We start from the raw sequence: 26415 nt of genomic DNA on the forward strand, positions 1-26415 counted from the left end.
CTATTCCTTACCAGGATACTCGTGGGACTCGAACAAAACGTGATTGCCCACATTGAAAAATGTGACTTCGAATTGTCCAGCGATGAGTTCTAGGCGCGTCGTCAGGCCTGTCCTTTGTAGCTCAGAAGTGATAGGAACTTCCTTTCCCACGTTCGCTATCACTAGAGTCGGACATTACCTGTAGCGCCGAGCGCTTCGCAGGCAGCACGTGAGTCTGATAGAGTAGCTGGAACTCGGATAAAAAGTCAGCATACAGTGGGCAAACTACAAATTACCGTAACTTACAAAACAAGCTGACCAAGGTGCCTATACGTGTCACGGGTATACGAACGGGTGTCTGGGCACGTTTCTCTCTCGTAACTCAACCGCGGTACTTGAGCAGCAGCAGCAGCAGCAGCAGCAGCAGCAGACTAGGGTAGCCTATACGATTGACGTATGTTATTAACGAGAACAAAGAGCCAATCCTTTGTAGGTACGTGGATCACGAACCTTTAAGGTGCATTTGCATGTAACATAAGTATGTCTCGGGTTGTAATTAAATTTCGTTAGCTCCTTACGATATTCATGGTCAAACGTTAAGTTATGTCCTGGCATTTCCGGGCGAGATAAACTTTTTCCTCGTGCGTCTTCCTTCTCGAGGGAGCCAGAAGTCTTCGGGTCTACGAGCTAAGGTAAATGGACAGCGCCGAGGCTCTTTTGTCACACGTCTGCATGCAAGTCAAACGATGCATTATTCCTTGACCTGACCCAACGAAACCCCCTTTCATATTCATTAGCATTGCCGCTTTAGACCAATACACTCGTGCACGGAGAGTCACACGGCGGACTATGGATCCTCCACGTATGTACGGCTGTACGTATGCGTTTATTCTCGTTCGTCCGTTCAGTCAGTCACTTAGTCGCGAGGGCTTTGCATAACGCACGGTGATATTACAATGCCCTCTTAAACTATTCCTGGTCCCGATTTCGATCGGTAGCCATGATTTGTTTATCGTCCAGGATCGCCGGAGCAACCACAGGCGACGATATCGCTCGAAGCCCGACTTCCCGTCGGTGTGAAAGGTTCGGTGATTTGGCGTGCGCGCGTATGCGTGTGACCCAAAATTCCTCGAGACTCGAAAAAAAATATGCAGTATGCATCAGCATTTTCGAAAGTAGGACCCGCCATGACCGCGTCTTCCTCGAGCGTTGAATGCCGATTTATGAATATCACTCGATCGAAACGTTGAAAATTTGAATAGATACTAACCGGACGATAAGGAGTTTCGGAAGCTGTGGAGGGTCCATTGTTGATTGCGACAGTCTTACGAGAATCGAAGAAAACGAGACTAAGGTTGGATGGGCAAAGTCTTGTTACGTAATAAATGAGACTGGCCGAGGGTGAAGCGCTAGAAAATTGTCAATATTTAATTAAAGCAAATCGAAAGAACCGAGCGACCATCCCTATGAAATTGTGGAACCGCCGACCACTTTGTACATTTTCTCTTCCTCGAAGACGTCGAAGAGCTGTAATTTGAATTGCATAAGTGTTTTTTTTTCTCTTCTGCCCGAGCGCACGGCTGGACAGCGCCTTGGTAGGTGCATTGTTCACGGCACGAGATTCTTATGTAAACGCGTACAACAATGCTAAGCTACTAATCATAGACTGTGTTCGTAAATACATCCTATTTTAGTGCGTCGTACGGATCGGTGAGATCCTAGAGTCCTCGTACACGCGATCGAAAAGATCCCACGCGTGGAGTATACTTCGAGATCGTACCGAAGTGTCGATCTTTTGGTTCCCGTCGTCGATCGATATGCTCGACCAATCATTTTACATTCATTTGTCTTCCCATCCTGTTCAGTTTCGCGTCAGCGACTACTCACGTCTGTCGTTTTCAGAATGACGTGGACCAGGATGACGACGGTGGAGGATACTTCTGGGATCCTCCGTCAATCAGGGCACGTGATGCCAGGAGTCAGAATCAATCGAAACTTCTCCAGGAACAGCTCACTCAGGCCACCCTGAGAATTCGCGAATTGGAGGCGGAACTGAAGAAGGTGCAGAAGGTGGGTCAATTAATGGGGACTGGTCGTACATTTGCAGCGGACGACTGTGCTTTTTATTTGCAATGCTCACAATTGCCAATTGCTGCAGAGACTCGTGAAAGTCGCGCGTATCCTTGCACGTGCAAATATTGCATTTTCAGGTGAGCGCGACAACCGGGCTCAAAGATGAAATTACCGATGGTCATCAGAAGGCGGAGTTATTACGTGCTAAACAGGACATGGTCAATCGTATCATACAGATGGGAGAAAAAGTAAGTTTGCCAATAAATTGTCTAATGAGTTTTTCTAATTGGAAATTACACAGGCTTAGCGAAGAGCTCACTTTGAAATGGAAAGTAGCTTTGGCATGAGAGACGGGAGATACGTTTAGCATACTGTTATTTATACAAAGGTTGTGTCACTTGTGTGTAATAAGTGTCTTTACTCTGTCAGAGTCGCGAAGCTGAAAGAAACATGAAGCGTCTTCATTCGGACGAAGCTGTACTGGTTAATGATTTTCGTACCATTATCGCTCAGCTGGGATCTACCGAACAGTTGGATCTAATTCACAGCGCACTCAAGGCCTTGGAAAGTGAGAATGAAAAATTGAGAACGCCTCAGAAGTGGGAGAAGTCTGATAGCGATGAAAAGATTGAAAAGATTAACGATCCTGGTTCTGATGTTTCATCTTTAAAGGCGAACCTTCATGAAAACTCGAAAGAACGTGGCGACAAACAAAGAGAGGATGCATATGATAATGAAATCGAATTAAGAAAGAAAATCGCTGAACTTCAAGAGGAGAATAAAAATTTAACAATCAGCCTAGAAGAATTGGACCAGCAGCACACGGAATCTATAGGCAGGTTTATGTAAATTATATCCATAAATTCATGTGGATGTTAGTTATTGAATTATAAATTCCAAAATCGTTTTATTCGATTATTTCTACTGCAAGTGGTTTCATTAATATATCTATAAATTATCAGAGAATCATTTATCATTTTATACCACGTAACTGCATTTTAGTGTTTCAAGTTATAAATGAAATATTTGTCATTGCGGGTGTAATGACTTCCTGACGAAAAAGAAAAACATACTTAAAGTGCCACTTAGTACTTATGTCCATACATTTAAATTCTTCTAGCTTCTAGACTCTACAGAGGAAGGTATAACAATCGGCATTTTTCTCCCAAGCTATTGTACAGCATCGGATAACAATATATTATTCTTTTGCGTTACTTCATCCATTCTCGGTTGTCACTTCATACAAGTCTTGTTTTCGTATTGCCGTTATCACTATGTATCGGTATTACTAACCAGGAATCGATTGTTGCAGAACAAGTTCTCCTTATAAAAGAAGAAATTCAGAAAAAGCATCAAGCCCTACAGAAGGCTTATGAGCAACTCTATGTCGATTTTAACGAGTCCCAGTATAAGGTGGAAGCATTGGAAGCTAAACTGGCTTCAGCAGAATCTAACAATAATAAAATAGTAGAGGAGCAAGCTGAAAGTAATCGATCGGAACAGAAAAACATGATTGAATTTGAAAGCAGAGAGATTCAAACTGAATTTCCCAAGGAAAGTGAGAGTCCAAAGGAGGAAATAAGTAGAATTGACGAATTGAGTCAAAAAATAAAAGATATTCTAAAAAGTACTGCTATAACCACTAACAAAGATGAATCCATTTTCGAGGCAGTGGCTAAGCATTACGTGGAAGCAAAATGGAAGAAGGACGTCCTAGAGAGAAAAGTCACAGAACTCACTAGAGAATTGAAACAAACATCTGAAATGAAGGATTCTCTACAAGTGGAATGCGACGACATGCAGACAAATATTGAATCGCTCCTTTTAGAAATTCAGCATTTGAAGTCTAATTTACCTTCGATACCGGAAGCCAGTGAAGAACGCGTGGCGACGCTAGAAACAGAGACAGAATCTTTGTACGAAGAAATAAAACGTCTGCAGGCAGAAAACAGTAATATGCGTGAAAAAAATTCCGAACTAATGATAACCATGCAAAACGTCGAAGCATCCCTTAAGAATCAGAACAATCTGAAAGAGGACGTAAGAAACGCTAGGCAGCAGTTGGACATTGCCAAGCAGAACGCGCAAGAAAGTTATTCAACCAACGTCGAAAACACGGAAAGTATGGTGGAAGATTTAACTCGTAAATTGCACGCGAGTCTAGAGAAAAACAACGAATTGCGTAAGAAGATCGATCGACTCGAAGACTCTGAGAAACAGACGCAAGAGCAGTTACGAATGTCTTTGGACAGATGCAAGGGTTTGGATGAGAATATTGAATTAATTGAGGAATTGAAACTAGACCTTGAAAATGCTCGAAGAGAATTGAAATCTTCCATAGCAAACCGTAAACAGCTGGAACACGACATTGCTATTCTGCAAGAAACAAAACACGAGGACGAGAGAGATATTGAAGTTTTGTCACATGAAAAGGAACAATTGGAAGCTGAACTCTCGATGCTACGACAATCAGGCAGCAGCAATGAAAACAGTGAGTTACTGACAGAACTCCGGAAACAATTAGAAGGGGTTACTAAGGATAGGGATGATCTGGAGTATGATATTCTCGAAATGAGAAAAGAATTGGATAAAGCTCTTGCGGAAATAGAATTAAGACATAGCGAAACCCTAAAACTACAAGAGGACAAGGAACGATTGATCAAGGAAAATAATTCGTTATTGGATCAGCTGACAGCAACCCATGATGAATCCTTAGATAAGGTTGAACTGCTGAGTACTGAAATGAGTCTTCTTCAACAGGAACACGCGACATTAAAGGAAGAGGCAGCGGCTACTAAATCTGAATTGTGTAAGATATCGGCTGAACTACAGGAAGCTACAGACAAACGCACCCTTCTGGAACAGGAATTATCTTCGCTGAAATCACATGCAGAAAAATTGGCATCCGATAATGAAACCCTTCGTGCGGTGGAAGAGAATAGCACGAAACTTGCCGGAGAATTGGAGATTGCGAAAAATTTCAAAGAGCAATGGCGTTCTGCGGAAGAGAAACGTATCCAATTGGAATCTGAACTATCTGATGTATATGACGAACTTTGTAGCAAAAAGCAAGAACTATCGTCGCTCAAAAGTGCCTGGTGGAAACTGGAGGAACAAGAGTCGCTAGCAAATAGCAAACAGCAAGCTAGCGAACATGCATACACTGAATTGGAAGCTGAATTTGCATGCCTACGAAAACAAAATGAAGAAATGAGTATAATTCAACAAGGAAAAGCAAATGACGAAGAGAAAGAGGAAAGGCAACGTTTAATACAAGAATTAGAGGAGAAACAACGTGAAATTGACATATTAAATGTTGAAAAAAATGAATTGGCAACAAAACTCGCAGAAGAACATCAAATCGTAGTAGCGTCCCGTGAGAATAGCAAGGAAGCTGCAGGAATGGCTCGAGAAACGATTGAGAGTTTATCACAGCTTATTAGAGAAAAGGATAACGAAATTCAAAACTTGAAAACCACCACAATCGTTACAGCCAATCAAGCAAATGCTGAATCTGAAAAAGAAATGGCATCCCTACGACATGAAAGAGATGAACTCGTAAAACTTGTTCAAATAAAACACAACGAAAGTGTTCAGTATCATGCTGAGATTCAGCGATTGACGCAGCTACTAAACGAGCAAATATCCACCATACAAAAATTGATGATCAATCAGGAAGAAAATGAGAAAATCGTGAAGGAAAAGGCAGCAGAGATTTTGTGGGCCCAGAATGAGCTACAGGTAGTTCGACAGAAGCTCAAGAATTATGAGGAGTCAAATAATTATGGAGAGACCTGTGGAATCGTGGAGCATTCTGCACAAATAGCCCAGGCGGCAATTCTTAATGAAAAATGTAATGCTCTGGAAGCTGCTTTAATTCAGGAACAATCAAACACTCGATTGTTGCAAAATCAACTGACCGAAAGTCAAAGTAAGGAATTAAATGCTGCTAAGGAATTGGAAAGGCTCAGGACACACCTGGTCGAAATGGAAGCTAGCTACACAGAAGAGGCTGTCCTGGCTGAAGAAAATCGAAAGGAACTGGAAGCGAAATTAGTACAGGCTGAAGAGAAAGCAAAGAATAGCTCGACCGTGTACACCTCAGCGAGCATCAGAGCGAATCAGCAAGTCGAAACATTGCAGCAACAAATGGCACTCATTATACAGCAGAGAGACGACATTCAAAATAAATTGTCTGCTGCAGAGGATAAGGTCCTCTCGCATACAGCTTCTCTTACCAATTTGCAAATCGTATTGGAGCAATTTCAACGAGGTAAGATATAGTACATTAGTGCATTGATTTATCAGTGTTTACCACAAATATTTTTAACTGACAATAAATTTCTTAATTCTGCAGATAAGGAAAAGGATATAATTGCTGCTACAAGAAAGATACAGCAACAGCTTAATGACTCTTACAAGAAGCAAGAGGAATTGTCGACGGAGATTTTAAATCTTAAGGTTTGTGCACACGTACTCCAGTGTTTGTGAATACATTTACCGAGATAAATATTGTTTCTTGCTGGAACTGTATCTTTCTTTGTTCTTGCGTAACGACCATTTTCTATTATTAGGACCAATTAACGGAAGCCAAAGAATGCCTGAAGGCGGCCTCAAGGCTAAGTGAACAGCTTGATAAGAAAACTGAGCGTATCGAGCAATTAACTCAAGAAGGTATATATTTTTATTTGTTTTATCATTTTGACATTCTTTGGTTACATCTTGGTTTTTGAATTTTTGCATGATATTCTTCATAAATCCTATTTTATAACTTGTTTACATGATAGTGTTTGCACCTAAAATGCATAATTAAGCTGCTGTTGGCAAAGAATTAAACAATTAATACATATCGCACGTTCAAACAAAACATTGATATTTTTGACACAATATGACAGTCTTTGTGAAAAACGAAGTCACGTAATTACGTGGACAAAACAAATGCCTGACGTTTACATATAATGGGAAATACAAAACCTTAGATCTTACAGATGAATTGTGCTATTTGAAAGGTTCATTAGTCATTACACGTCAATGAGCACGGGATTCAAAATATATATTCATTACGTCAATCGTAACGAATCACTTAATCATATAAAATGATCTGCTTCTGCTTTATTTCATATGACAATTTTATACTATACTATACTTACTATTCATTTCGCTCATGGGACACAATCTTTTTCGTACTTATTGCACATCAGTATATGGATGCACCGACGCTGTTACAAAATATACTTACTACAAAATTTGCACTACTCTTTTTTGAAACTGTGGTGCATAAACACAAGTGAATTAAAAAATATATATATAATTTGAACAATAGCTCGTGTTCCCATTAATCAAAATCAATCATTTTTTTTTAATATTTCGTTATTACTTTTGAATTAAATAAAGTTAAAATGTCACTTCACCATGTACAATATACTTTTTATATTATTTGAATGAAAAAAATTATTTGCGTACACACTGGTACATATAATATGATATTAACTTACATCAATCGATATGTGATTTCATTATACTCCTATGAACATATTGTAGTCTCCATAAATTTTTAATGCAATTTTATTTTGCACCCAGGGAGGGTGCCATTTATAAGTATCAATTTAGCTATGGCCTGTGACTAATCCGTAAAAAAAAATCAAAGACCCATATAATCTGGTGGCGTAGTCAAATATCAGCTGGTAATTCTGGGATTATAATGATAGCCCAGGATTCTTGCTGGTATCCGGCTACGGGCTGGTCCGTCGCCTTTGCACACTAAATCGCATCTCGGCTGGCTCACGCATTGCCATTGGTGCTGGTTTTCCTACTTCCTATCGTTAGATTAAATACGCATTTATTATGATTTCTATTACAATTATTACACCGTATATTTGAGCGTGCTGTATCAAATCAAAAAATCAAAATTATTCTTATCCATCGCTTTAACCTTCTTCCTCTTTTTATTATAATCTTACACAGACACGATTATTTGGTAGTTATAACGGTATCAAAATTAAAAAGAACAACTTTCTCCATTATTATTATTAAATACCATACTTGCACTTGTTTTAGTACCTTTATATCATACTTGACGAATTTTCTGTTATGCACGTTGAAGTAGATATTGAATTTAAGCGAACGTGAATGTTATTATGTATTTAAAAAAATATTACAACTCAAAATATAGGTTAAACATATATACTATATCAGAAAGTTACTGTACGTATAATACGGTATGGTTAATAAGTTACGTATCAAATAACTATCCTCCAGGTTATCACGTTTCACTTAACGGCAGTTTACAGATAAATACGAAAAAGTAATGCATACACTATAATAAATGATTAGAGGCGCATTTAACGATAACGTTATAGCTTGCAATTGTGTTAAAACCATATAGGATATAATATGGCTCGATATATTAGCGCACAAAAGTATTGTTGATCGTTGAAGAAAAAAAAAATATTGGAATTATCAAATTATGTCCCTTATCAGAGAATGACTTACGGAGCTGTCAATTTTCATATACATATCGCACATTTATAACATAACAATAGCAATTGCATATTGTAACTGCAACTTACGCAACATCGACGCTTCTACGCATGCTATATGATAGCGATACGTTAGGTAATTCAAGGCCTTGTTAGTCAGTTTGCGTGAAATATGTGTCAATTCGTCGCCACACTGCAGTGCAGGTAACACCATATGTATTGAAAAAACCTTAAATAAAAGTCGCGTCTTCATCCGCACGTGAGAAACAGCGAAGTAACAATGACAGTAACGCAATGTGCGTCGAGTTAAACGATCCAATAAGTCACGCTTACTTGTAACTCTTTGTTCGTGAAAATCTGTTTTTACACAAATTAAAATTTTTATAAATATAAAACGAGTGACATTTTTACTTAGCTGTGCACGTAATCTAAAAACTTACCATGCAAATTGTACGATTCGGAAGTACCTTGTGTTACTTTCGATTTTACCTAACACTTAGAAATTTTATGTAATATATATTAATTCGATTCTCTTTGTGTATAGTTGCTTGCACAGCTAATAGATATATAACAGTAGCTTGTTGTAATATATAAAAAACATAATATTTCAGTATGAATAAATGTAAAAAAATATATATATCTTTGGTAGCGTCAGAGTGGGTAATCTCATGCGGTAACTGTGAGCTTATATGTTACGGATGCTCATATTACCTCGTGGGGTTTCCCACCCGCTACCGTTATCCTACAAATATAAAGGTTTACCTAAATTTGAAACTAGTTAAATTCACTTTTCAACGAAAAAATTAATTATCGGTATAATCGCCGAGTTAAGTTTTAAGAAGCGGTCTGATATGTAATATAGGTTCGCATTGATGTACAGTGAAATTGTATTTAACACATTTTGACGCGAGAATGACTTATTTTAAAAAAATATCATCGAGCGAGGCTAAGAATTGGATAATGTCTTTTTTATTTTTTTTAGCAGCATGTGTGAGCCCGTAGTTTGCTAGAATGGCATGATGAAAGAAGAATGCAGCATGAGCAATCAGGACGCGGGTGTGAGTATTACATCAGGTACTGGTGTAGTGTCGTGACGACCAGTACTTGTGTTATACTTGCGCTCATGCCCTTTTGACCTACCAGCCTGCGAACCATACGGCGGAATGCACATTTAAAGTCGCTATATTATATTTAAAGTATCAGCATTCTTTACAAATTGTTCCCACGCTCTTGTATTGTCCCTTGTAATTGTTAGAGTTTAGAAGAATCGGTACATAGACAATATGTATTGAGTATATCAATAATAAGAATGATTAAGACGGTTGAGTTAATTTTTGCATAGCTATTGAGAAAGTACTTATACAAAAATTTATTGTTTTCAGTGGCACGCTTAACGGAACTGGTAAATACTGCTGATGAGAGGATTCAAGAAGCCAAGAAAAGTGGAGAGGGAAAAGTTGATAAGTTCGTATATTTTGTGTTAAATATTATAAATTTATAGTTAATACGTTAAGGAATTATTGTTGAGCATTTTTTATATTTTTAAGGGCCCTCGTGAAGAACTTGTTGATGGGATACATTACATCGTCTACTACGGATAAATCTTCGGTATTGAGAGTATTCTCAACTATTTTGAATTTCAATGAAGCGGAAAAAGATAAAGCTGGTCTCAATACCTCAGCTGGAAATAGTGGATGGTTCGGTGGATTACTAAGTGGTGGCGCCACCGCTCCTACAAAGGTAGTTAAAAATTAATATTGACAATGTTACAAATAATTTAATACTTTCTTATTATATCGATTTTATTTACCCGCTTTTGTAGGACCAGGAGGCATCTTTGTCCGCGGCATTCGTTAAATTTTTAGAAACTGAATCTAAACCTAAGCCACAGCTACCTCCTCTAACGATATCATCCACGGTAATCAATCATAGTACTTTTATATTATACTTGAATATTCTATTTAACAATATATTGTAAAAAGCTGGTATTGGATATTTACAATTTGAATTACTTTTTCAGTCTTTATCACGACCAGGACACAGTCGACAACATTCATCATCATCGACACACTCTACCTTGTTACTCTCAAATGTATCGCTACCGACATTCCCGGATTTTGTTCCTGCCAGAAACACAGGATCCATACTGAAAGAAGTTCTCAAGGACAGCTGATACTAAAATTATGAAGTTTCTATAAGCGTTGTGTACATACAAAGATTTCCGTTAAATATGTTGAATAGCCTGCAGTTAATTTTCTACTATAAATCATAATCAATTAGATCAGGATTTATAATATTAAAGGAAAAATAGAAACAAGATGTTTACCGTATTCTTCTAAAATATTACTTTATTCCGCCATATTAATAATGCATCTTACAGTGGCTTTTCATCACCAAGTTATAAGTTTCCCGTATTATTGTCTTGATATAATAATTTCAAAATCATGGATTTAATTATTAACTGCCAAATACTTTCAAGAGTCATATAAAATTCTGTAATTAATTATGTCTTAATATTATTACAATATAATTGTAACTCTTGAAGGCAGCTTGTAAATAACTAAATCCATCGAGTTTTCATTGCTTGATATTATTTAAAAAGTATATAATAAATTTTACATATTTCTGACAATTAAATCAAATAATACAATTTCTTAATACAAATCTGCGTTTATCGTACGTGTAATTCTGTCGTTAAAGCAAAAGCGTGGTATCGATAAGTAGCGTTGTGTTAATGAATTTACAGGTGTTTTGTATTTTTCAAACAATATTTTGCTAAAGCTATGTATTCAAGGTAGTTGCATATCGACAATAGAGAAATTCTGTTATTTATTGAAATGTATAATAATTTAAATTTGTTCAATGAGATTTGCTCAATGTTAAAATGTTGATGTTAGAAAAAAGCTACATATAAGAATCCTTATATTTTTTAAAACCAATTTATCATTTTGCACATCTTGTTGGAATCGTGTTTATTTAACTTGATGGTATTGTGAAATCATACGATAATTAGAAACGTTGTATATATTCAGAGTAATCTGGCTCAACGAATATTTAATGTAACATATTACAAGCGTAATATATGATATATGGGATTACAGCTGTAAATTTTATTTGCGTCTAGATACACACTGGATTGTACAGATAATCATAAGTATTGTAGAACTATATGACATAAACTTTCAATACGCATATTGCGTATATTATCTGGCACGCACGTATGTTCTAGATAGGTTTTGAATACTAAAATATATTTGTTGTCTCATATGAAACTAGAAAATTCAAGGCAATAAACTAGGATTATTATGTTACATAAAAAATGAAATAGAGTAAATTATAAATAAGAAAGTGTCACACACTGCAAAAATATTTATAGTTCCTATTACCTTGCTCTTCATAAATACATGTGCTATCAAGCTTTTGGAACGCGTCAGATATTCTAGAAGCTTCACCCCCTTCTGCTAAGGATGCAAATTTGTGTGTAAAAATAAATCAAAGTCAATACTTCATACATGACGACTGCACAGAAAAACCAAAACAAATACCCAACCCACTTGGATACTGAATGCTGACATGTAAGCACATCCCCACCTCCTCTTACAATTAATAGAAAAACTGACTTTGGAGAAATACATATTTTTATCATAATTTTCTTAATCCCAAAGCTTTAAACATTTAATCTAATCTACACTTAAACCCTAAGACCTGAAAATAGGAAAAGTGAGATTTTTAATAATAAACACATTTTGACATAGCGAACTTATTTATTTAAAAAAAGTCTTGGATCATTACAATAAGGAACATATACATATATATCACACAATGGAAAGGACATATGAAGAAATTAAACAGTAATTGTGAAGAAATACGATATTATGAATAGCATATTACTTTAAAGCTTTGAAAAGAAACGTCTTATTTTCCAGCCTTTTCTTCTTTTTTTTCATCCTCTTTGGATTCCTTCTTTTCACCCTTTTCACGAAGAGCTGGCTTGCCAGTATGCTCGATCTTGATAGTTTTCTCGTTCTGGATCTCAGGTTGATCCTTCCTTGGAGCGGTGATGCTCAGCACACCATCCGATGACAAGCTCGAGGTGACCTGGTCGATATCGCACTGCTCAGGAATCATATATTTTCTCACAAATTGCCGTGAGATCCACCCGTGCTCGTCCTGCTTCTCTTCATGTTTCGCCTCGACAACGACGCATTTGTCGACGACTTTGACATTGATCTCTTCAGGTTTAAATTGTTGAACATCCAGGATCACCTGGAACTTGTCCTTGTCAGCTTTCACCGTTGAAGTGCCTCCACCCTCAACTTTGCGAAGAAGTTCGCCCCAAGGACGGAAATATTGCAGCGGGCTTCTGAACTTGCGTTCACTCCTCGGTACGACGTATTGTTCCAGAATGCTCGGTGTTAATAATTGTTCAGGATAAAGGCCCGTACCGAAATGTTGATCCAGAAGTCGATGAGGGCGGTCCAAATCTTCCCACCAGTCGGAGAACAACAACGGTACCAGAGACATCTTTTCTTGGATCTTGTTTTTTCTTCAAAATATTAACTTCAAACGTAAATTCGCTTGTAACTTTTTCAAGCTTTCGCTCAGAAGTTTCGCTCACGATTGCTTCTTGTCAACTGTCGCTACGAAGCGCTCCGTCCTCTGTTTATACCGGCCGGCTTGGCCACGTGGTGGGGCAACCGGAACGTTCGAGATACACACAGAATTTTCTTGGTCGTCAATATAAGGAATATACGTTGTTAATAACGTAGTTACACCTGCTTTTCATAAATTTGGCGTTACAATTGATGAGTATATTAATTAATCTCTTAATTAAGTAAAATTAGACGGGTTAAATATATAACTGCGTAACGATTCTCTTGAACGTACGCTTTAATCAAGAACACGCCTTAACGCCGACAGTATACACTCGATCCACCAATTCAACATACTCTGTGACCAAACGATAACAACGAAGTTTCTAGCAAGCAAATTTCGTTACAAAGTATGCATTTGCATGGTATTGCACTGAAATACATATATTTACTTCTTGTTCGAGAGAACTACGAAAGAACTTTATCGATCTTCATGATTCTACTCTATTACTGTGTACTAAATTAATTTCCTTTTTGTTTATAAACATTTTTGTCAAGAATATTTTAAATGACTGTCATTTTCAAACTGCGGAATTTAACATGTTCTGGAACCATCGTAGATTCCAGAATTTTCGGGAGCTGTTCCATGTAGTGTATGTGTGTATATGTATATACATATAGATAGCTGAAACGTTCCAGAAAGCACTTTCCCTTTCAATGTTTATTTTTGTTTATTAGTATTTTTGTTGCAACTACAAAAAGAGAATCTGTGCGGTACTCTTAGTTTAAAGCTTTTTTAACAGCGTTACTTGAATATTCTACCACAATTTTTGGATAACCTGAAATTTTTCGGGAATGTTCCAGAATATACCCTTCCTAGTACGCCTCGCAGCTATTGATCCACTTGCGTTCCAGGGAGCAGTACTTTCTATACCTGTCCCTAACCTTTAAAATTGTCCTATGGTGTATATAGGTATACATATATAGGATTATTTAAAAGTTTGCACTATAGGAAGGTGGTATTGACATAGGAATCAAATGAACGGACTAAATCATTCCTGGCAATACTCTCCTCAGTAACCTTATATGTATAGAGAATGTAAATACGAAAAAAAATACGTGTATACATATGACGCAGAATGAAATCGTTTCATGCGTTGCCAAACGTCGTGTTTTTCCTGCACGTCCTATAATTAACTGCGAATTTTTCTCGAAATTGATAGGAATATTCTAGAACAATTTTACGAAGTACTCAAATCTCAACTATACAATGTCTATTCTTGACACGATCGTACAGGCGTCAGTCATCTATGTCTAATAGAATCTTCTAGGTGCTTCTAAGCTCTCCGAGCAGTCTTGGCTAGCATCCACCTAATGCATATACAATACATAAGTTCAATGCACTTATAGGCATCTCTTATGTACATAGAAGTATTCTAATGAAATAATGTTCTACCTCCGCTATTATTAGGTGTACTTCTGGAATCATAACACAGTGATTCATAGTGGCGATCTGCTGCTACGCACTTTCAGTCACGTACATACATGCATATATGTGCATTTCGTAATATATTGCGCATCGTCTCATAATCTGCTATTCCGTATCGTTGTTTTCGGAATATTCTTAAATAATATATGCAAGAGGAGAGATTTTATAACTAATTCAAATAATAAAGCAAAATATTTCCCAATAACAAGAGCCTCGACCAAATAATTCTAAACTGTGTATAATACCCATTGTAAATAAATTCACACCGAAGTCAAACCTTTTCTGATAGAAACAAAATTATATACATGAATTTGACATTATATTCTATTAAGTAGGGTAGGTTAGGCAGGACAAAAATAACACTGTGTAGATAGTTTATTCCAGTTTATTTTTCTATAAAAAAATAGTACAAATCTTACAGTGACATATATATATATTTGTACTTGAATACTCAGAGACAAATGAACGTTTTAGAATATGAATATTGAATGTAAATAAGATACGGGAAAAGTAAAAAAAAAGTAGTCTTATACAGATTTCACAGCTTTCTTTCCGCGTGGACTTTGTTGAATCGTTTGAGTTTTTTGTTGTGGTTGTTCCTTCTCTACAGTAGATGCCTTCGATGATTCAATTGTTTCCTTGTGGCCATCAAAATTATTAATAGCCGGTTGTCCAGTATATTGAATCTTCACAATTCTCTCAGAATTATCCTTTATCGGTTCTTTCCTGGGTGCCGTGATGGTTAGGATGCCATCCGATGAAATATGAGACTCAACTTGATCAATATCGCATTGAGGAGGTACCAAATATTTTCTCAGAAATTGTCTGGATACCCAACCATGCTCGTCTTCCTTCTCCTCGTGCTTTGCCTCCACAATAACATTTTTATCCACCACCTTCACGGTTATCTCATCCGGTGCGAATTGCTGCACGTCTAGTGTCACTAGGAACTTTTCTTTGTCCGGCTGTGCAGTGGATGACCCGCGTCCTCCTCTCCTCAAGGCATACTCCATGAATGGATGATATCGTCTTCTGCGTCTACCCCCTGGACGAAATGGAATCATTTCGGAAGGTGTCGGTAAAGCTCTATCCAGAAGATCATCGTGATTTAATGGCAATCCAAAATGTTGATCCAGCAGTCTATGCGGACGATCAAGGTCTTCCCACCAATCGGAGTATAACAACGGCACCAGAGACATCCTGATCGTTTTAATTATTTACGAATTATGTAACACAATATGTACCGCGTTGGGTGTTGTCTCTCTCAACGAACTTGCTCGACTACACGTTCAATGCCCGCGCACGAATATGCGCCGGCAATGTCTACGCCACTCTATATACTCGATTCGTCGTAGGTAGTGGGGATAAAGCAACGAAACAGTACGAGACGCCCCAACGCGTCTGCTCGAGACTTAACCTTGAAACGAGGCGAGCCCACACCATGGGTATTCAAGACTACCGTTGTGGTTCTCAAACGAAACTGAAAATATATTTTATGAAATTAAATAACTATTAGGCGATTACTAATAATCATATCTGTTTAGCCAACATTTTCTTTAACACAAAATCAAATAAGTGCCTATACATTGATGCATTGGCACGTATATACATTTTTCGTATAATAATAGGATTTTCCAATTCACTGCGTATTACGATTTCACTGTACTCCTCCTTTAGGAACATTGTGCACCATTATTATCGAACGCTCTCTGGGTGACTGGAACTCTGTCGTATACGGTACAATTTACTAGACGCTACAGTATTGTCTAGACACAGTCTAGACGTTACTATTATTATGTCAGCACTGTACTACGATGCCGGTACACGTGCACTTTCCGGCTTTCTGCATACAATATTCTCAAAGAAGTGCATTTGCCGTGCTGTATTGTATATACTATATACGCATACACGTACGCGTAGGTCACGTGATGGATATACTTATCTGACACAGGCAGCATTTCACTGATAATATAACCTGTCATTTTAGCGTGTACAATTAAATTAATCAAATTTATTATTTTAACGTTACATAGGATTTCATGAAATTTGAAAGTAGTATGTCCGTTAATCGCGCTGAATACCAGCTTTTTGCAGCTGCACAGGATGTGCCGGATCTAAGTACTGCCGTTTTGTGTAGAGGAATAATAGGTGGAACTGGTTTGTCAGAATCTGAAGTAGTGGGTTTGTCTTTTTACATGTTAATAGCCATGGTGGGTTTTATGGTAGCTCTACAACTACGTATATAGGTCCAAAATGCTGTGAGATCAATATTTCCCATGATGCCGTAGGCTTGCGCATTGACCTTGAGACGGATATTGATTGCGGCATGAAATATACGAAGAAGGGGTACAATAAACTTTATTGTCTAGGTCACCTCTACTCTACAAGAAATTATTGATACTCTTACTTAAATATAAAACAGAATCTTTGATTATGTATTCCGTAATCAATATTCCATCCGATATCAGAAACATTAAAAGATTAATGTATTCTATCTAAAATGTGTTTTGCGATAGATATTCTTTATCGTTGTACTCTTCTGATATTGGCAATTCGAGTTATTTATAGGCACGAGTAATTAACTTTATTTTTTACTGTTAATCAGTCTGGATAATTAAATATGATATTCATTGCATAATTCTACAGTCTCAGGATACGACTTACAATTATTATTCTCTAAATATTACGTACCAAGTGTTACGTATTCCAGCCGGAGCTTTCATTCATGTTATGAATCCACTTATTTACGCAATAATTCTGCACGGGACTGTATAGCATATTTCTGACCAGCCAGACATACAGTGCAGCTCAAAAGTATTGCACTGTGCCAATATTATTTATAAGCATATATTTTTGCCACTCTGCCAATTACAGTGGGATAAAAAAACCGTTTGAGTTTTTATTTATTTTCGCCATCACAGTCTGAGGAAAACGTACAAGCACATGGAATTAATAAAGATAATAGTTTATGAGAAAAAAACATCTATAAACAAATAACAATTTTGTATAAACATTTTCAGTAAAATAGTTTTTCTTTATAAAGTCATCGTAGGGTATAATTTTTTTATCAACATTTTGCTATGATGCTATCATAATAAAATAACAATGTTTTCGTATTTATACGAAAAATAGAAATTTATTGTTATAAAACTTACGGAAAACAATTATTCATCAATTGGTGCACAGTCACCGCATAAAAATGAACGGTGTTTTTGTCACACCTAGAAATACGGCAGGAGGGACAAAAAGGACACCTCACTCTCTTATCTAACTCGTAGCATCTTGAATATCAGCCGTGTTATATATATTTAATACATTTTTAATCAATAGGCGAACGTTCAACCTGAATTGTTTTGTATCCACTCGTTCAAGTAATATTGGACGTATCAGAGCCAGTGGCAATTCTTCCAAAAATTCAGCTCTAGTCTTTTTCTCGTTTTCTACGTTCAAATGAAAGAGTATAAAAGCATTCATTGCGCATTGGTATAGCATTCCATAAAAGAAACGCAGAATCGAACGATGAGTAGCGTGCGTAGTCATGCACACGTGACACATTTGTTCAAAGATGTCCGTAACGCCTTATGTACTATTACAAAAGCATAAAATCTGTAGCCTTCGGGTATATTCATCAATTTTAACATTAGAATGCAGCAACGATAACAATAAAACAATTTCTCTCTTTATCCGACAGTAAGAAACAAGCGTGTTATTATTACGGTATGCAAATTGCGCTCATCCCCACGGTAACGCTACGTCTCATTATATCTGGAATTTTTCGCTTATTTTTCCGAAAAGTCCCTACCGTCGTCAGATTGAATTCTTTTTTTATCTTCTCGACTATCGGAACCAACATATACCATTTGCCACAAGTAATATTTCTCCCGCTTCCGCGAATGGGTTCTGATAATTTTGGCACGTAGAACGACGGCAATCTCCAGACTTTGTGCATTGACGTCGCCTACATAAGTAAACGCATTTACCACACAAAATGTTTTTACGTCGCTGAGCGTGATAATTTTCAAGCCGTATTTGTCAGACTCGCGACGCACGTAAACACGAAAGCCGCCATCTGCCACGAAAACTCGACAACTGCTCGTCTAACGTCCAATAATGATGCGGACTATAATATCCTTGACACTTCGATATAAAAACTGTTTATATTTTTCGTATAGGTGCTAATTTGTCCGACTGACTGATTGGAAGTCTCGTGCGCACTTACTGTGCACAACTGTCGGTGTAACTCTTTGACACATTGAATTTGGCTGCCAGTTGCCATTTTGGCTACAGAAATAAACAATTAATTAATCGAAATTATATTATTTAGACAATTGAAATGCTACGGTTAGAAACTATAATATAGAGAATATCTTTAGTAAGCAGTAAACCATAGCGCTTATACTGTTCAATTATGTCTTTGAAAATATCTTACTTGCATATGTATATTTGCTTCAGATTTTATGACGCGCCAACAGCCTTAAGGCATTCGAGACCCAAACACACTTTGTGTGCTGGTTGGCTGAGGCCTACCAGAATCGTCTATGCATGCTTGGAAGGGTCCTAATCTTTTATAAAGATCATTGCCAACCTAAAAACTTATAAATTCTATAAGTGCAATAACTTTTAAATGTTCACAGTTTTTAAGATCCCTTGGGAAAGTATTCCTCGATCGTACTTAAAAATAATAGCATGGATTATGTACCAATTGTCATTTTGATAACTTTCTCGTAGAGCCAGAAGATAATTCGTCGTAAAGGATTCTCAAGACCAATAGTACAACAAGCATGTTATAATTCTAGCGTGTTATAAACGTATAGCATAATTTTGGACTAGAGTCCCTGTGCGGCCGGTTAGGTTAGGTATATCATTATTACGTAAGAGACAGCTACGAAAAAAAGAAACAATTTTATTTCGAATTTTAGGATGAGATATAAAGGGTAGGCTAGGCATAAATGAGTACTATATATTTATCCAAAAGTTACAGCTATATTATAATAGCATTAGCAATACAGTATTACTACAGTCTAACAAATAGTCATTTTTTTATAGGTATTATATAATTTTCAATGTTTGATATATATGAGATATATGTATACATAGTTTTCGTGTATTTGATACTGATTATATGTGATAATAATACTTGGGAGTGACAAAGTATTGACAAAAAACGTATTGAATGATTATTACATTTATTTCTCGCCATTCTGCTGAGTGTCATTCACAACAGGCTTCTCCAGAACAGCCGGCTTCCCGGTATGCTCAATAGCAATGACCCTTTCACCTTCGATCTGCGGCTTATCCTTCCTGGGTACAGTTATGGACAAAACTCCATCTGATGACAGCTTGGAAGCAACTTGCTCGATGTCGCACTGCTCAGGAATCAGGTACTTCCTGATAAACTCCCGTGAAATCCAACCATGTTCATCCTGTTTCTCCTTGTGTTTTCCTTCGACGATCACAGATTTGTCAACGACCTTAACTTTGATTTCCTCAGGGGTGAACTGCTGCACGTCAAGGTTAACTTCGAATTTATTCTTGTCAGCCTTCACGGTGGAGAAACCGCCCTTAGGTTGGATAATTGGTCCACAACAGGATCTGTGATATCCAACACTCGGACATCTTGGTATAATGTGCCCTCGATCATGATGAGGTAGTCCATAGTGCATTGGAACTAAACTTGGCATTACGATATCAGCAGGGTTAATGCCATGGCCAAAGTCCTGATTCAAGAGCCGGTGTGGATGCTCAAGGTCTTCCCACCAGTTTGAGAACAGGAGTGGTAGCAGAGACATTTTTCGTTTTTTTATTCCTTTTTCTTTTCTTAGCGAACCTTGGTAGTAGTAAAATTTTTTATTCCAACTTTTGTTTAAGGCTTTCACTATTTTTTTTTACAGTAGGTACTTTAGTACAGACCTGTCTCACCGGCAGTTCTCTGGCGACTGACGGGCTCCGGCTTGGGCGCATATATTTATGCGTTTCACCCTCAGTCGATACCAGGGATCCTGAACATTCGTGTAGAGTCTAGACCGTTCTAGAATTTTCTAGAAGGTTCTAAGGCTGTATCGCACGTATGTACGCATTAAATGTATTATTTTTGTATAAGAATGCAAGGAAATTTTTATCGCATTGTTTATAAAGATGATAACGGTATACCAGTATAGTTATGGATAATGAATCCTATAATATGGTTAACCATATTATTTTACTCCTTCCATTTTATTACAAGATCATTTCTTTTTTTTACGAATTATATTTATTAGCTGATATATACGTAACGTACAGAATGCAGGGTAACGAAGTATGTAGCGGCGAGCAATGCACTCTATCGATCGTAACGTACAGTTGCTCTTCTCTTATGGTAACCTTGGTGAAAGATATACTACTTGGCCACACGAATTTTTCCACAGGTGGTACATATGAGCCGTTCAGTGCACACATCGATTAACTCCATAAAACAAAAAGTTGAGAAATGCGATGAAGTAATGTATATTGTAAATTACTTATTATTCAATGGCCAAAAAAATTGTGCCGTTTAATGGTGCTAATCTTTATTATTCAGGAAAGTTATTATAAATATAAAAAGTTATGACTATACCAAGTGCTTTGACACTTAAATTTAAGATTTTTCAAAAAGTGGAGTTAATCGATGTGTGCACTGAGCGGCTCATATGTACATTTCTTGCTCGCTGATCGAAGCAATGACTAATTTAAAGAATATCCATCAATATGATATACAATAACGGTCAAACGTATTGGCACAGTGCAGTGCTGGTTAAACGCATCGCACTGTGCCAATACTTTTGACCAACACTGTATCGCTTTAATGTCTAATAAAAGAAATATCAAAAAATTGAAAGGATCGTATAAATAACAGTAATAAGACCTATTTTAACATTCACATATAATTCGTTTATTAAACCAAACATGAGAATGAATGAATATAAAGTGTTAAATTTGTACAATAACAAGATTAAACAATAGCTTTGAATGTTGAGGCCAAGAGATTAGAATACATGATTTATCTCTTTTAAAACTTCTTTCTCTCGTCTCTCTTCTTCTCGTCCATCTTTAACTTATTTTCTACCCTTTCGTTCTTCTTCTTCTCCTCCATTAAATTCTCATATATTGTCTTCTTCTCCTCGACTAATTTCATGCATTCTCCCCTCCTGCCTTCCATCATTTCGTCTAGTTCCCTCCTCTTGTCCTTCATAATCTCTTCGCTGTCTTTCTTACTCTCGTTCAATTTTTGCATAGTATCCAGAGTACCAGTAGTAGGGGCAGTAATAATACCAGTAGTAGTACCAGTAGTAGTACCAGTAGTAATACCAGTAGGAATACCAGTAGTAATACCATAGGTAGTAGTATCAGCAGTAGTGTCAGTAGTAGTAGGAGTAGTAATACCAGTAGTAGTACCAGTAGTACAAGTAGTGTTAGAAGTAGTACCAGGAGTAGTACCAGTAGTAAGACCCTGATCCATGTCAGTAGTATGGACGACCGTGTCCTTGTAGCGATCCGTGCCAATCGGGAAATTTTGAGTATCACCCATCATTCTAGTATCAAGAAAAGTCTTTCCAGTTCTCTCAATATTTATAATCTTCTCAAGTTTATTTTCTTTGACATCTTTAACCGGTGCCATAATCACCAGAATACCATCAACAAACAATTCTGCCTTAATTAAATCAGTGTCGACAACATCAGGCACTACATATTTCCGTAAAAATTGCCTAGTGACAAAACCATGCTCGTCTTGTCTCTCCATATGTTTGGCTTCAACCACAACAAATTTGTCAACTAGTTTCACTTTTATCTCATCAGGCTTGAATAAATGAACGTCTAGCAGAACTTGAAAGACGTTTTTATCGTCGGTGATCGTTGAAAAACCAGAGACGTCACTACCCAACGGAGCGTAATAACGATCCATTAGCTGTCGCTGGGTAAGATCAGGACGAATTCCCATACCAAAACCCTGATCACGCAGATAATGGGGACGATTCAATCCTTCCCACCAGGAGGAATACAGCAGCGGAGGCAGAGACATCTTCTTGGGTTCTTCCACTGAGGATCTTCGGAAGCAATTTCAAGCTTCTTTGGAGAGTCAAGTCGGACAGAAGGAAATTTCTGTACTAATGCAACGTACGAGACGTGTGTCTATTTATGCAAAAATTGTATAACATAGTGGGGACACAGTCTTTGATAATGTCCAAGTACTTAAGACAACGACCGAAATTAAAATTTCTCTAATCACCAATGTTATAAGTTATCGGCTCGTAACTCGGGTATAATGACAGAATATTTACTTGAAAAATATTTTTTTCATCGTATAATCAGAGTGGCCTTTGTCATTTTTCTGATTTATAGGTACAAAAATAATTTTTTGATATTCGCACAGTATTAATCAAGTCTAACTATCACATAAGGTACGAAGTAAGAGTTGCAGATTGGCAATGTTCAAATTTTTTACTAAAAAATTTAATATGCAGTTATAAAACACATCATGCGCAACACAGGCAATTAATTGTACAGAACTATATTTTTACAGTTTAAATAAGTGTATCGTATTTGCTTGTTATACAGGGTTATTCACGACAAACGCACCAGATGAAATTGGCCGTGAACGGATGGTTTCATGAATCAGAGCAGAGTGGTATCATACAAAAAATGAAAGTTAACTTTATAAAATTGTTAAGATCATGAATTTCACATTCTTTCATTTGTTTAACATTTTTTTTTTTGTTTTTCATTTGTTTAACAAGACCGCACTGCTACGATTGATAGAATCGTTCAATCGCGTCCAACTTCAGCTGGTCCGTTTGCCGTGAATAACTCTGTATACGGATAGTCTGTTATGAATGGTTATTTTTATACAACACATATATCGTCTATGAGTCAGTCCACGATTTCGATGTGATTTTTTGAAAAATCGAAAACAATGAAGTCTTTAGCTCACTAGCATGTCACACGTGGCTCTCCATACAATTTTTCTTACAAAGTATGCATATGCCTGATTTTGCAATTAATAATTTTTGTTTTTCTACTTTGGCATATACTTGTAGAATTTTATAAAAATTTATAATTGCATTCTCAGCGAACTGTCAAAAAAACAAATTGTACTCTTGGACCGACTATATGTAGGATTTTGTGTGAATTGAAAATAACATGTATATCTATAAGTCACTTTTTATCATGCGTTGTTACATATGTATGTTTACCTCGACAGTGTCCAGATACCGTCACTTTTATAATGAGTACTGGATTAATAAATGTATATTTAGTCCACTTTTTGATAGTCGAGTATAATCCATCCGATGCAAATTCAAATTCCTCTAGAAGCTTAACCCTCCAACATTCCCATTGGGATCTAAAAGAATCCAGATCGTTGACATTCTTGAGAAAGCCCTAGAATAATTTTTTCTGTATTATTAATTCATTATGAGTTAAGATGGTAAGAGTAATTAATTTTTCTAGCCATATTTATAAACAACAATAATTTCTAATGTAGAGTAATACTGATTATCATTACGTTGCATTACCAAAATAAAGTCTTTACGGCCTTCAGGCGTGAGTACTAGTGCACCCAGCAGATGTAGTAGAGACCCAGCCTTATAGGATGTTGCGTCCGACGGTCAGTGGACACAGTGAGCACGGAAGATATGCTAAAGCCAATATACATACGGCCATACGTATATAGAAGTTCTGCAGCTGGTTGAAATGTCACACAATTCGTTTCAGACAAAGATAACGCTGTCTCTGTTTACCGAATATCTCCCTGGCGACTAGTGTTACGTAAGTTGTCACGACTGCCGAAGGGTGCAATATATTCTAGATTGATTGAGTATATTCGGGAACATTCTTTTTTGTTAACTCATAAAATTATGAGTTTAATTATACGTCGTATGTTTTAATTCGATAAGGGAAGATGATTGAAGATGTGTATGGTAATTAAAAAAAAATTCTGACACAAACAATTAGAATTATTGTTATAATCAACAGTTGACCTCTTGCCCTAACAATCGAACAATGCCTTTGATAAGTGCTTATTACCAATCTTTGAACTTAGCATATGATCCATTAAGACTTTGTCAGGTAATAACACAACATTGTAAAAATGTAGTGTTCTTGTTGCAATGCAACTTATCATTGGAATACAAATAAACCTATATGTAAGATAAGGCGCAATTTGGTATTGTATAAAAAGCAAATTAAAAATAATATTAAGCACTGTAGTATGAACTTGAAACAAAGCGCTCTTGTTGCCAAGTATATAAAACGTGCGTAGTTCAGAAATTTTCTAGAAGCACGACGTGCCTATTGACATGTATGTTTGTCATATATAAAATAACAGTGTATAATTGGTCAGAATTGATTAAAGATCTTAACAATAATATAAAGATATTCAGACGAGTAGATGTTGCTAGAAAAATCTAAGGTTGCGACTGAGGCAATAGTGCGTAGCTTCGCAGTATTGATTAGCTCATAGTTGTTACTGTTATTTTTAGTATTTATATCGTTGCACGTATTTAAGACTCCATATGAAGATCGAGAATTTTCAGGATCATTGTTTTTTTGACAAGACGAGATACGATTTTGACAAGTTCGAGAAAATGCTCGAAAGTTCACTTTCCTCCCCACCCTTGCTACTAGACGGTATAAAAGCAGACGCGGCGCGTCATAGCCTTCAGTATATTCGCAAGAAACGCAAGGGAAGCATCGAGAGGTTAACGGAGCGAAGTGCTAAGCAGTTGACGTTAATCAGTGTTTTAGTAAAAGAATAATAGTATACGAAAAAGTATGGCAAGAATGTCTCTGATTCCAAGATTGTTCTCTCACTGGTGGGAAGCCCTGGAACGTCCACATCGGCTACTGGATCAGCATTTCGGCACAGGACTTACTCCCGATCAGCTGTTTCATCCATCAGTTTTGGAAAGAAGATATCCTTTCGTCTACGAGAGACCCTGGGCTGATCTCTTCCGTCAGGGTGAGGGTGGCTGGTCCGTGATCAAAGCTGACAAGGATAAATTTCATATTGCCCTGGACGTCCAGCAGTTCAAACCTGACGAGGTGAAGGTCAAAGTGGTTGACAAGTTCGTCGTTGTCGAGGGAAAACATGAAGAGAAGCAAGACGAACACGGCATCATCTCCAGACAGTTTGTACGCAAGTATATGGTACCTGAGCAGTGCGATGCCGATCAGGTGACAAGCACTTTGTCCTCGGATGGAGTCCTGACTATCACGGCACCCAAGAAGCCAGGGGCTCTGGAAGAAAAAGCTGAAAAGGTGATAAAAATCGAGCACACGGGAAAACCTGCCATCGAAGAAAATGCCGTGGGAAATGCTACGACGAAGTAAACTTTGTGTAACGCTATTCATTGTTTATTATAATTCTGTTACATCATATGTATCATAAAACATCATTTATGTATTTTATGTCCTTTGCCAAAGATGGAATCTGTCATTTGGCTGTATTAATAATTTCCTTGTAATGAATAGATTTTGTTAATAAAATATATTTAGAAAACATATCTTATTCTTTGTACCCCCATTAATCCTTAAAAATTTTCTCATTGTTATCACTCGAAACATGAATTATTTTTAAGTATAAAATTATAACATTATGGGTTAGAAATTTTCTAATTATTTTTTTTAACGAAGGGTGAGTACGACGTTTATATGTATCTCTCTTTAAAGCTATTTGTTTTCTAAAATTTAAAGTTTATTTTTAATGTGACACCGGATATATACATGTATGTCTCTTTCCAGCGAATTTAATCTTCAAGACAATTATTGCGTTGCAACCGTGACCTTCATC

The 26415-nt window shown here is 36.9% G+C and overlaps 6 protein-coding genes across 10 annotated transcripts in view; 2 read left to right on the top strand and 4 right to left on the bottom strand.

Moving 5' to 3' along the window:
* Positions 1-11879, top strand: part of LOC107274704 (thyroid receptor-interacting protein 11) — a 29359-nt gene extending 17480 nt beyond the window's left edge. For all 5 annotated transcript variants that reach the window (XM_015754101.2, XM_025092041.1, XM_025092042.1 and 2 more), the window contains 10 exons: positions 1882-2049; positions 2190-2300; positions 2482-2887; positions 3365-6325; positions 6410-6513; positions 6627-6726; positions 9914-9995; positions 10079-10271; positions 10354-10449; positions 10552-11879. In XM_015754101.2, coding sequence (XP_015609587.1) covers positions 1882-2049; positions 2190-2300; positions 2482-2887; positions 3365-6325; positions 6410-6513; positions 6627-6726; positions 9914-9995; positions 10079-10271; positions 10354-10449; positions 10552-10704 — 4374 coding nt within the window. In that variant the 3' untranslated portion in view covers positions 10705-11879. The remainder of the gene's footprint in view (positions 1-1881; positions 2050-2189; positions 2301-2481; positions 2888-3364; positions 6326-6409; positions 6514-6626; positions 6727-9913; positions 9996-10078; positions 10272-10353; positions 10450-10551) is intronic.
* A 396-nt stretch (positions 11880-12275) lies between these two features.
* On the bottom strand, positions 12276-13179 carry LOC107274707 (protein lethal(2)essential for life). The gene has a single exon (XM_015754111.2). The coding sequence runs from the start codon at positions 13053-13055 to the stop codon at positions 12447-12449; it is 609 nt and encodes a 202-aa protein (XP_015609597.1). The 5' UTR covers positions 13056-13179; the 3' UTR covers positions 12276-12446.
* A 1800-nt stretch (positions 13180-14979) lies between these two features.
* LOC107274725 (protein lethal(2)essential for life) lies at positions 14980-15933 on the bottom strand. The gene has a single exon (XM_015754148.2). It carries the CDS (start codon positions 15809-15811, stop codon positions 15140-15142), a length of 672 nt encoding a protein of 223 aa, XP_015609634.1. The 5' UTR covers positions 15812-15933; the 3' UTR covers positions 14980-15139.
* Positions 15934-19552: 3619 nt separating this feature from the next.
* Positions 19553-20550, bottom strand: LOC107274726 (protein lethal(2)essential for life). Its single transcript, XM_015754149.2, has 2 exons — positions 20523-20550; positions 19553-20439 (listed from the first exon to the last, which is right to left on the bottom strand). Exon 2 carries the CDS (start codon positions 20399-20401, stop codon positions 19799-19801), a length of 603 nt encoding a protein of 200 aa, XP_015609635.1. The 5' UTR covers positions 20402-20439; positions 20523-20550; the 3' UTR covers positions 19553-19798.
* Positions 20551-21636: 1086 nt separating this feature from the next.
* On the bottom strand, positions 21637-22769 carry LOC107274542 (heat shock protein 67B1). Its single transcript, XM_015753776.2, has one exon. The coding sequence runs from the start codon at positions 22645-22647 to the stop codon at positions 21637-21639; it is 1011 nt and encodes a 336-aa protein (XP_015609262.1). The 5' UTR covers positions 22648-22769.
* Positions 22770-25274: 2505 nt separating this feature from the next.
* On the top strand, positions 25275-26126 carry LOC107274729 (protein lethal(2)essential for life). Its single transcript, XM_015754152.2, has one exon. It carries the CDS (start codon positions 25398-25400, stop codon positions 25953-25955), a length of 558 nt encoding a protein of 185 aa, XP_015609638.1. The 5' UTR covers positions 25275-25397; the 3' UTR covers positions 25956-26126.
* The last annotated feature ends 289 nt before the right edge of the window (positions 26127-26415 follow it).

The sequence above is a fragment of the Cephus cinctus genome, unplaced genomic scaffold (assembly GCF_000341935.2).
Source record: "Cephus cinctus unplaced genomic scaffold, Ccin1 Ccin1_scaffold0101, whole genome shotgun sequence".
Taxonomy (NCBI): domain Eukaryota; kingdom Metazoa; phylum Arthropoda; class Insecta; order Hymenoptera; family Cephidae; genus Cephus; species Cephus cinctus.